This window comes from Poecilia mexicana, unplaced genomic scaffold, assembly GCF_051168715.1.
Source record: "Poecilia mexicana isolate PSO_F unplaced genomic scaffold, ASM5116871v1 scaffold_4, whole genome shotgun sequence".
Lineage (NCBI taxonomy): Eukaryota > Metazoa > Chordata > Actinopteri > Cyprinodontiformes > Poeciliidae > Poecilia > Poecilia mexicana.
This window is the reverse complement of record NW_028263373.1, coordinates 2,145,754-2,155,957: the sequence shown is the minus strand read 5'-3', so window position 1 is coordinate 2,155,957 and position 10,204 is coordinate 2,145,754. Positions and strand designations below refer to the sequence as shown.

General features: G+C 39.9%; 1 protein-coding gene across 1 annotated transcript; it reads left to right on the top strand.

Moving 5' to 3' along the window:
• The first annotated feature begins 2,582 nt into the window (after nucleotides 1-2,582).
• Nucleotides 2,583-10,182, top strand: LOC148159869 (uncharacterized). The gene is made up of 6 exons (XM_088004755.1): nucleotides 2,583-2,720; nucleotides 5,739-5,884; nucleotides 5,975-6,121; nucleotides 6,228-6,252; nucleotides 6,337-6,381; nucleotides 9,343-10,182. The coding sequence occupies exons 1-6, from the start codon at nucleotides 2,600-2,602 to the stop codon at nucleotides 9,534-9,536; spliced, it is 678 nt and encodes a 225-aa protein (XP_087860881.1). The 5' UTR covers nucleotides 2,583-2,599; the 3' UTR covers nucleotides 9,537-10,182.
• Nucleotides 10,183-10,204: the final 22 nt, after the last annotated feature.

The following is a 10,204-nucleotide window of genomic DNA, read 5'->3' as shown; positions in this document are numbered from 1 at the left end:
GTTAACTTAAAGGCTGCAAATTTTAACTTAAATGAACTTTTTACTTTGACTTTACTTGAAACAATTAAGTTGAATGCAGCGTCTGTATCCTAAGTTTGACGTCATACACAAGTTTAGGTGGGATAGATACCGACCAGGCTGGCGGGGGGTATAGTTAAAATAATACACTTAAATATCATTCTGCGTTTCAAAATCCAAATCTTTTTTAAGTTGCTAATTCTGTAAGGTTAAAATCAACAACTTCAATATTGCTGCAATGTAGCGACACATGATGATACCAGGCATGTTTCACACATACAGGTCCTTCTCAAAAAATTAGCATATTGTGATAAAGTTCATTATTTTCCATAATGTAATGATAAAAACTAAAATGTCATATATTTTAGATTCATTGCACACCAACTGAAATATTTCTGGTCTTTTATTGTTTTAATTTTGATGATTTTGGCAAACAGCTCATGAAAACCCAAAATCCCTGTCTCAAAAAATTAGAATATTATGAAAAGGTTCTCTGAACGAGCAATAAAAATAATCATCTGAATCAACAAAGTAACTCTAAACACCTGAAAAAGATTCCTGAGGCCTTTAAAAACTCCCAGCCTGGTTCGTTACTCAAAACCGCAATCATGGGTCAGATTGCTGACCTGACTGCTGTCCAGAAGGCCATCACTGACATCCTCAAGCAAGAGGGTGAGAAACAGAAAGAAATTTCTGAACGAATCGGCTGTTTGCAGAGTGTTATATCAAGGCACCTCAGTGGGAAGTCAGTAGGAAGGAAAAAGTGTGGCAGAAAACGCTGCACAACGAGAAGAGGTGACCGGACCCTGAGGGAGATTGTGGAGAAGGGCCGATTCCAGACCTTGGGGGAAGCAGTGGACTGAGTCTGGAGTAGAAACATCCAGAGCCACTGTGCACAGGCGTGTGCAGGAAAGTGAGTCAGTGATGGTCTGGGTGCCATGTCAGCTGCTGGTGTTGGTCCACTGGGTTTTATCAAGGGCAGGATCAATGCAGCAGCTATCAGGAGATTCTGGAGCACTTCATGCTTCCATCTGCTGAAAAGCTTTATGGAGATGAAGATTTCATTTTTCAGCTCAACCTGGCACCTGCTCACAGGGCCAAAACCACTGCTGACCATGGTGTTACTGTTGGCCTGCCAACTCTCCTGACCTGAACCCCAGAGAGAATCTGTGGGATGTTGTGAAGAGAAAGTTGAGACCCAAAACTCTGGATGAGCTTAAAGCCGCTATGGGAGCATCCTGGCCTCCATAACACCTCAGCAGAGCCACAGGCTGATGGCCTCCATGCTGCATTGAAGGCTGCAAAAGGATTTCTGACCAAGTACTGAGTCCATAACTGAACATAATTATTTGAAGGTTGACTTGTTTGGTATTAAAACATTTCTTTTATTGGTTGGATGAAATATGCTAATTTTTTGAGACAGGGATTTGGGTTTTCATGAGCTGTTTGCCAAAATCATCAGTATTAAAACAATAAAAGACCAGAAATATTTCAGTTGGTGTGCAATGAATCTAAAATATATGACAGTTTAATTTGTATCATTACATTATGGAAAATAATGAACTTTATCACAATATGCTAATCTTTTGAGAAGGACCTGTATACACAAATGTATGTATATGTAAAATATAGAAAATATGTCTTTGCTGTAACATTGTCAACAATATTACATTATTACAGCATAAAGCAACATGGACTTGAATAAATCTGAACTGAACTGAAATATTTTCAGTTTTTGGCTAATGGGCCAATCAAAATCATTTCAAGGACCACATTTGGCCCCTAGGCCACACTTTGAACAACCTTGGGTTTGACTAACCAGAAATGATACTCAAGTAAGAGTAATAATACTTCATAATAAATTACTCAAGTAAAAGTAAAAAGTGCAGCCTAATAAAAATACTCAAAGTATTTTTTCCCATGAAGTTACTGAAGTAAATGTAACCGAGTAATTTAAAATAACTAACATCTGTTTTTACCTCTGTGAACTTACTGTTTACACCAGATTTTTTAAATTTGTGCATGCATCTGTTTCTGTCGGCTTCAGGAAGTACAACATGGCCGTGGTGACGTGGGGTTTGCACCACAGCGCAGACAGAGGAGAAACGATCTGATGATGCTCACCTGACTCATCATCACCTCTCAGCTCATCTCTCAGCTCACCTCTCAGCTCACCTCTCAGCTCACCTCTCAGCTCACCGCTCACTCTGCCAGATGAAATGTCCTCTAAAATAGACATTTAGGCAAGAAAACCTAAATCATTGCCTGTCGCAATTGTTTTGTTGTTTATATGCTTTTGATGAGCTGAACAGTAAAAATAAAATTTTCATCATTACATTATGGAAAATAATGAACTTTATCACAATATGCTAATTTTTTGAGAAGGACCTGTTTGATACTGTTTGCATATTTATAATAATGCTATTTTAATGCATAATAAAAAGCTGATAAAAATCAAGTTGGTAAACATATTTAAAGCTCAAACAAATTCATAAAACAATGAAAATAGTCGGCATCGGGTGACTTGTTAAAGACAAAGCAGCCGCAAGGGGCGGGACGAGACTCTGAGCTGCAGTTCTTCATGCAGGCGGGGAGGAGGCGGACAGAGAACCACAACCAGAAACCGGCAGGTATCACACAGGTTCGGAGGTTTCTGCTCGGCATGGACCTCTCTGGGATCTGCCGGCTGCTTGCGTTGACAGGTGAGTTTAACTCCAGATCCAAAGATCCTGGATAATTAAAGACGTCCGGATCAGAAGCCCATGTCTGATCGGGTTTTTAAACGTTTTCTCAAGTGACGCAGAAAACGTGACTCGTTTTCGGCGTTTCTGAAGTTTGTTCTTTTATTTGGTCCGAATCAGTTGATGCTTTTCTTGACTTGTATATTTTCCCGGTGGGTCGTTTCCTTATTAAACGGAGAGAAATCTGTACGGTAGAGACGTCTCTACTTGCGTTACGGAGCAGGAAAGAAAGAGAAATACGAGCAGAAAATGAGATGCACAACAATCTTAAGTTTGTATTTATGACATATCTATTACTTTTACATACATATACTATGTCAAGAATAAATATTGCATAATTTTACTGCAGATTAGAGAAGTCGTCGCTCCGCATCGAGAACATTCAGGAATGCATTTCTCCCAAACCCAAAGAGGTGACATATATTTATTATCTGTAGCATTTCAGATTATTTAGAAACGTCTCGGTCCCTCCTGTAGCGACAGTTCACGGCTGAGTTAAACCGGCGGCGGCTTCAATGTTTGACTGGTTGTAGTTTAGCTGCTCTGGTCAGAGGAAGAATGAGAAAACAGCAGCAGCAACGACCAGGTAACCACAAAGCGGTGAGGAGTTTATAAGACCGGATCTGCAAAAGCCAAGATCTCACCGGAGGAGGAAAAACAGTGTAACTGAAACTGTGGTGATGCAAACGGGGCTCGGTGTTCACCGTCAGAACCACTGGGGCTTTTCACAACAGTGAGAAGAGATTTCAGCTTAAACTCGGATGTTAAATGTATTCACAGCTGTTATTGACTTGACTGTAGATACTTTCACGTGTTGTAACAGCCTCATGGATGTAACCGGGAGATTTTACTTGAAAACATTGTTTACAAAAGTGACTGTAAATTCCACCAGGTCTCGGGTCCGTTGTGCGCAGTTGGATCCGGGCTCATCGGGCTGCTGCACCAAGTTCCGGATCGTGGCTGTTTGTGCTGCTGGTAGAATAAATGGATCTTTGATGCCACTTGTGGCTGGTCCTGTGTAACGTCAGGTCGCTTTTATATTTTGCTACTTGACGTGATTTCTGATTGCCTCTTGGATGCATTTCAGTGGCTTCTCACTGCAGCGTCTGGATGTACCCGTTGTGTGGCTGATTGAGATTGCTGCTGTTGCTTCTCACCGAGTGCATTTGTTTTGTAGTTTAGATGCTCTCAGCTCATAGGTCGTCTTCTACAGCTGGAGTTGTAGCACAAACTCTACGGAACCAGAACGACAGTTTATATCTCTTTATTTTTATGAATTAGCTGATTGGGCACAGCTTTATAACTGGGTTGAGACAATGTGGGATTTGCTTTTAACATTATTTTGTCAATTTGTGTTTCTACTAATTTGGTTTGCAGTTTTTGCTTAGGTCTCATTGCTTCTAGTCTTGTCCTGGGTTCCTGTGCTTTATTTGGTTTTAAATTAGAATAATAAAGTCTATTAATATTGTAAAAGAATGTATAAATATGTTTTGTATACCATTTCTGTTTCATCATTTTAAGCCAGACCTACCTGGTATTAATTGGGAGACTCTGGGCCACTTGATATTATTTGAGTGGACTACCAGTTGGCTTTAGGGCCACATCCTCAATCACAACCTGGGTTTTTCCCCTGTGTCGCATAGAATAAGCAGATTTTCTAGTCTGAGTCAGATGTCTCATCTTTACTATTTTGTTGTCATGTGGTTTTTACTTGAGCGTTCATATTGGAAGCTGAGAATCTGGTGTAGTTTCAGTTCAGCAAACAGATTTAAAACCGGCCACTAAACCAAAAGCCTCAATAATTCTGAAATAAAAGCAGGATTTCTTAAACAGAATCTTTCTGACAGCGTAAAGTAGGAAAAAGAATTTGAAAAGTAATGCACCATGTCCAAACAAATCCCAGAACAGATTATAAACAAAGTTACTGACATCCATCCATCTGGAACGGGTTGCAAAGCCGATTCTACGGCTTTGGGTCTCCAGAAAACGGTGGAGAAAACACAAAACTGCCCTGGATTTTCACGCATCAGACCAGCCCACTTTAGATAAGATATTATTAGTAGTATTGACTCATGTCATTATAATCTTGCATTTGGAGTAAGCATACTTACCAATGTACATGTTAAGTCAACAATAGAGTGCGCTGTTCTGTGTAGCCTTGAAATTAAGAGTATTTTTCTAAAATATTTCCGATTCATTGCAGGCAAGAATTACTTCATAATGTCGACTGATTCCACATGATTTCATGTCAAATTTTCAGGGTTGTCAAAATATAGTTGTCTAGACCAGGGGTGTCCAAAGTGGGTCTCTGAGGCCCGGCATCCTGCATGTTTTATTCTCTCCCTGGTTTAACGCACCTGGATCAAATGATGCTGGTTAGCAGGCCTAAGAGGAACACCACCAGGGAGAGAACTAAGACGTGCAGGATGCCGGGCCTCCAGGACCCACTTTGGACACCCCTGGTCTAGACCAAGCTCATTTTTAGATGTAATTACAAATAGAGGAAACTGATTTTATGTTAAACTGCCTGCCATAGGCCGGCCCATGGGGAAATGTCCCGGTTCTCCTGATTAGCCGATCCGGACCTGATGAACCGTCTCCTCCCAAAATGACCCAGAGAATCCATCGACTCCTCCAGGAGGAAGAACCCAGAACAACATCTGACCTGTTTCCTGTTTAATCCAGTTTAAAATGGAGACAGAATGTTGGCTAGCAGGATGCTATGCTACCTTGCTAGCTAGGAAGCTCTACCTGTATGCAGCTGATTGTTTCTGCCTTACTGCTGTTTTCTCAGCTGTGCCATGATTGCATATGCATCTTTCACTTCGCAGATTCAACTATAACTGCTACATTGCCTAAAACTAATATCAGGCATATCATTATGACCACTTGGCTGATGGTGTGCTCGCATGTTGATTCTCTCTTTGATATCTAAGCATTTCTGACTTTCTGAGGCAACTTTAATTTAATTTATTTCAGGTTTGGTGCAGCTGTTGCTTCCTGCAGCTGCTGACCTTTCACCTCTGAACTGCAGCGTCAGTCGACTTCCAACCCGTTTCTTTAGGTACCAGCTGTCCCAGTGGACCGCCTCAGATGACTGTGACACACAGTGGGCAGACCGAGATGTAAGTGAAAAAAGAGAGAAGACAACGAGACGAGACGCACTCTGCTGCAGAACATGAAGTGATTATGTGATAAACTCCATCTTCCTTAAGGTTGTGATCGCCCAGGGTTCTTCAGTCAATGAGAGCCTGGTAGAGAACGTGACCGTCGACCACATCGACCTGAAGATCTGCCATCCTCACCTGATGCACATCACCAAGTGTTTGAAAGTGAAACAAACTTCACCAACAGAGAATAAAGTAGGAAGAGAAAGAAATGTTAAATAAAATGTTAAGCAGTTTTAGCATCAATCTGTCAGATTTAAATGATGGTTTGGATTTAAGTTTCATTGTTTCCTTCCTTCAGTTTGACTGGACTGTTGACTGCAGAGGTAAGAGCACTTCCACAGAGACGTGTTTCTGTGAGCATGTCGGCTTTTCTTCAGCTCATCAGCATATTTCCTGTTGTGTTGCAGTGAACTGCAGCCTCTTGGAGCTCGATGATGTTCCTCCACCAACCAGTAAGCAGTCTGAGTTTGATTCAGTCATACCAAGATGTGGTTGTAGATATTCAGTCATTACTTTCTGCTCAGATGATGTTTGCTGAAGGTAACTGATGAGCACATCATTTCAGAAAATTTTCTTCAGTCAAACGAGTCCAGATCTCAAATATTTAGTTTGTCAAACCGTCTGCACAATATTTCATTTGTAGGGACTTTCCACCTTCTGACACTCTGATTGGTGGAGTTTGTTTAATTGTTCTCAATATATAATGTCCACTCTCTGTTTTACCCAAACTAATTGCTCTGTGTTGACCTTCATGTCTTTTCATTTTAAGCGTAAAAAGTCTGCTTATCTCCTCTAAATGTCAGCAACACTAAAACATTAATTACATTAATCCTAAAGCATTAATCATAAACATTAGCTCTGCTAATGCTAAAGCAGAAGCTAATGTTAACACTAAAGTAGAAGCTAATGCTAAAGCACTAAATTAAACCATGTTTAATGTGACATGTTGACCCCAAACCTGCACAGTTTGAACTGCAGGAAGTGATTCTTTGGGCAAACGTTTAACTCACCGTTTCAGTTTTATAGTTGTTGAACATTGCTAGCTCTGATGCTAACTTTGTTGCTAACTCTGCTAATTTTGCCAGCTTGACTGCAGCAGGACTCTGGTCAGAAAACCTGCAGAACATCAGTGGATTCTGAACTCCAGCCAGTCAGAGCTGATGTTGAAAATTGATTTGATTGTTTGGAAAAAAAGACAGTAAAGCTCTAAATGAAGAATCAGCTCTGCTGCTAGTGGATTATCAGAAACATGCTCTGCTCCTTAGATGTCATTCCCTGGATTAAAGTCCAAAATAAAATGCATTATTCACACTCAGCTTTGATGCTCAAACAAGACAGATTAACTAAGAAAGTTTTATTTATCACAGACACAAACATCTATTAATCACAGTTAAGTTATACAATAATAAAGAAATGGAATAAAAGGATAAACTAAAAACTTGAGAAAACAAAACAATTTTCTGTTTTTCAAAACCTCCAGAGTCAGAGAAGCGAAGCTGCAGGAGAAAAACGTTCCACTGTGGTGAAGACGTGAAAGTTTCATATTATTATTGTAGTGGAAACTTATCTGCTCCAGATGACTGCACACTTTGAACTTTGTGCAGATGAAGTTCAGTGAACCGATTTCTGCCTAGTTACTGAAGAAAACTGGCTTCATAACGATTGAAGGTCAAAGCTGCTCTGTATGCAGATATTTGGAGGAAACCGGAAGCAGAGCTCCTGCACTACTTAACCAGAGAGGTAACACGGCTTTCAGGGGAATTTCAAGACAAAAACACAAAGAAAAACGACAGTTGCTGCATGAGAAGCTTTTTTATTGAGACACCAGAGAGACATTGTGCAATCCCTTCTCCAGCTAACATGTTACTCTGTCCTTGAAGCAGAAGTGAAAATTAATTAGTGAATTAGTGAAGGCAACATCCACAGTGTGACCTGAAAACCTCAGATGTTATCAGATTCTGAGGTTTATCTGAATCAGTGGTGTTCAAACCTTCTGCCTGTCGTTCATCACCAGCCTAGAGATGAACAGATCTCAGGGTTTTATCTTCTGTTTTACTGATGAAGTTCAAACACATTAACTGCAGAACATCAATCTGTCTGAGCCTTGAACAGGGAAACTCCTGACTCTTGTTCTGCGTCCAGATCGGTGCCGTCCTGGACTCCTGCTCTAAATCTCATCAGTGCAGGTCTTTTGTTCATCACCACCAGGATGTTGTAAATTATCCAAGATAAACTATAGTGTTTCTGTAGCTTAAGGAAAAGCTGTATTATGAGGATTTGGGTTTTTGTTTTATGCGTTTTGATTAATTTAACCCCTGGTGTCGTGTATTCAGTCTCACCTGTCCTCTGTTCCTGCTGGCTCATCCTGGTGTGTCTGGATCTGTGTAACTGGTTTTAGACACTTTTCCCATCCTCATCCCAGAACGCCGTGTGTTTCCCTTCACCTTATACCCAAACCATGACATGTAATTTGTAACCATGTTTTGTTAAATTAAAGCTGCAGTTTGTAATTTTTATTAAAAAAATATTTGTTAAAACTGTCACCAGTTAGGAGACAGATACTCTGAACAGATCGATCTCCTCCTTCGTCTCCCTGAGCTGCTACTGCCGTCTGAAGAAAAACACCAAAAGCAACCAGAGCCAGGAGGCGGGGCTTAGTGCTGTCAATCAAGCTCATGTAGTAGTTGCTCAATGTGCTAATGCAAAAGAAGCAACTTGCCGTTACAGAAAAAACATTTTTGTCATCATTGGTGGCTATGCTAACTAGCATTAGCATTCACATGTCTCTGCTAGCTGACAGTGCTAAGCCCCGCCCCCTGGCTCTGATTGGTTGTTTCTATTTAGCACTGGAAGAAGGCAAAGGATTTGTTTTTCTCAGAACATGCCATCACAACAAATCTGTAAAAAAATATTTATGTAATTTTTAATAAAAGTTGTACAGATTTACAAAGGCAGTACTGTGATCTTATTGCAACATTAGCCCCGCCTCTTTTTGGATAAACCCAAAGATATCTCCACTTAGATGTTTGGATTTGTCTTATTAGAGCAACTTTTAGTTTTTTGCTGGAAAATTTCACCTCTTAACTAAATAATGATATTACCTATAGTGGAATAACATGTTATAATCTGGGATACTGAATGTTTGTGAGGAGATTTGCTCAACAGTTAAAATATTCAACAAACTGTTGAATTCTGTCTCTTTTTGTTCTACCAGCAGAAACAGATTTTTATCAATACCTGCTGGACTTTATTGAACTATGAACCAAACAACCCCAGAAATAACCTTTAAGAGCATCAACAGTTCAGCAGGGCAAACAGAAATCCAGGAGCCCTCTTCTTTAATTCACTTAAATCTGATTTCTGTGTTTACTTTGTTTCTCTGCAGTAACTCTCATTTCTTCTTTGTTTTTCAGAGTTTTGCTTTTCTGAATCCGTGTGCGTCGACAGTTTGACAGCATTTCTCATCCCCGGTGCTCCAGTTGCTGTGATTCTCGTGGGTTTGATCATCTGGTTTGCCGTCTACAAATACAAACTGAGAAAATCTGCAACTGCAAACTCATCATACAGTCCGCCAACTCAAATACAAACCAAAGGTCATGTGATCTGAGGCCTGTTTCTGCCTGAAGTCATTTGGCAGCTTCCTCATCTTGTTTGAGCTTAATACAGAGTTCATCTCTACACCATCCAGTTATTTCAGAAAAGTCTTTAAGTTCTTTCATAAGAACCATCATTGTTGGGTTATCAGCATTAAATTACAGTTTTCTGACTGCTGCTTAGGTCCATTAGGAGAAAAGCTGCTTCCTCTCCTGGAACCAGAAACGTTTCTGTCTGCAGTCTGAACAAACGTTCAGACGTGTCATAAATCTGCATCAACATAACATCACTAAGTTTTGCTTTATTGTTTCTTAGTTTCCTTCTATGATTTAATGACATTTGGAAGATTCTTGGAAGGATGCAACCTCTGAATTAGGAAAAAGAAAATTAGCTTTGGAACAACATGAGCTCACCGTTTTTACTGATTTTAGTGTTTTTATTGCTTTTACTGTATTTTCTGCCTCTGAAGTTAATTAGGTCAGTGTGATGCACAAAGCTGCTACTTAATATAATTTCTGTTGATGCTTTGATGCCATTAATAAATCCTGTAAGGTGTGAATATTGAATTGCTTTTGTTTCTGTGTAAAACTGGTGCTGTAGTTAAACTGATTCAGCTGCATTTCATTCTGACTTCTGCAATAAAAATCATTTTTACTAAACCATTTTTGCTGCAGGTTTTTA

Excerpts from the sequence above, each read along its gene's own strand:
- LOC148159869 (XM_088004755.1), top strand. The coding sequence starts at position 2,600 with ATGCAGGCGGGGAGGAGGCGGACAGAGAACCACAACCAGAAACCGGCA. Across the intron at positions 2,721-5,738 it reads CCGGCTGCTTGCGTTGACAG|GTTTGGTGCAGCTGTTGCTT; the intron begins GTGAGTTTAACT and ends AATTTATTTCAG. Across the intron at positions 6,253-6,336 it reads CTGGACTGTTGACTGCAGAG|TGAACTGCAGCCTCTTGGAG; the intron begins GTAAGAGCACTT and ends GTTGTGTTGCAG.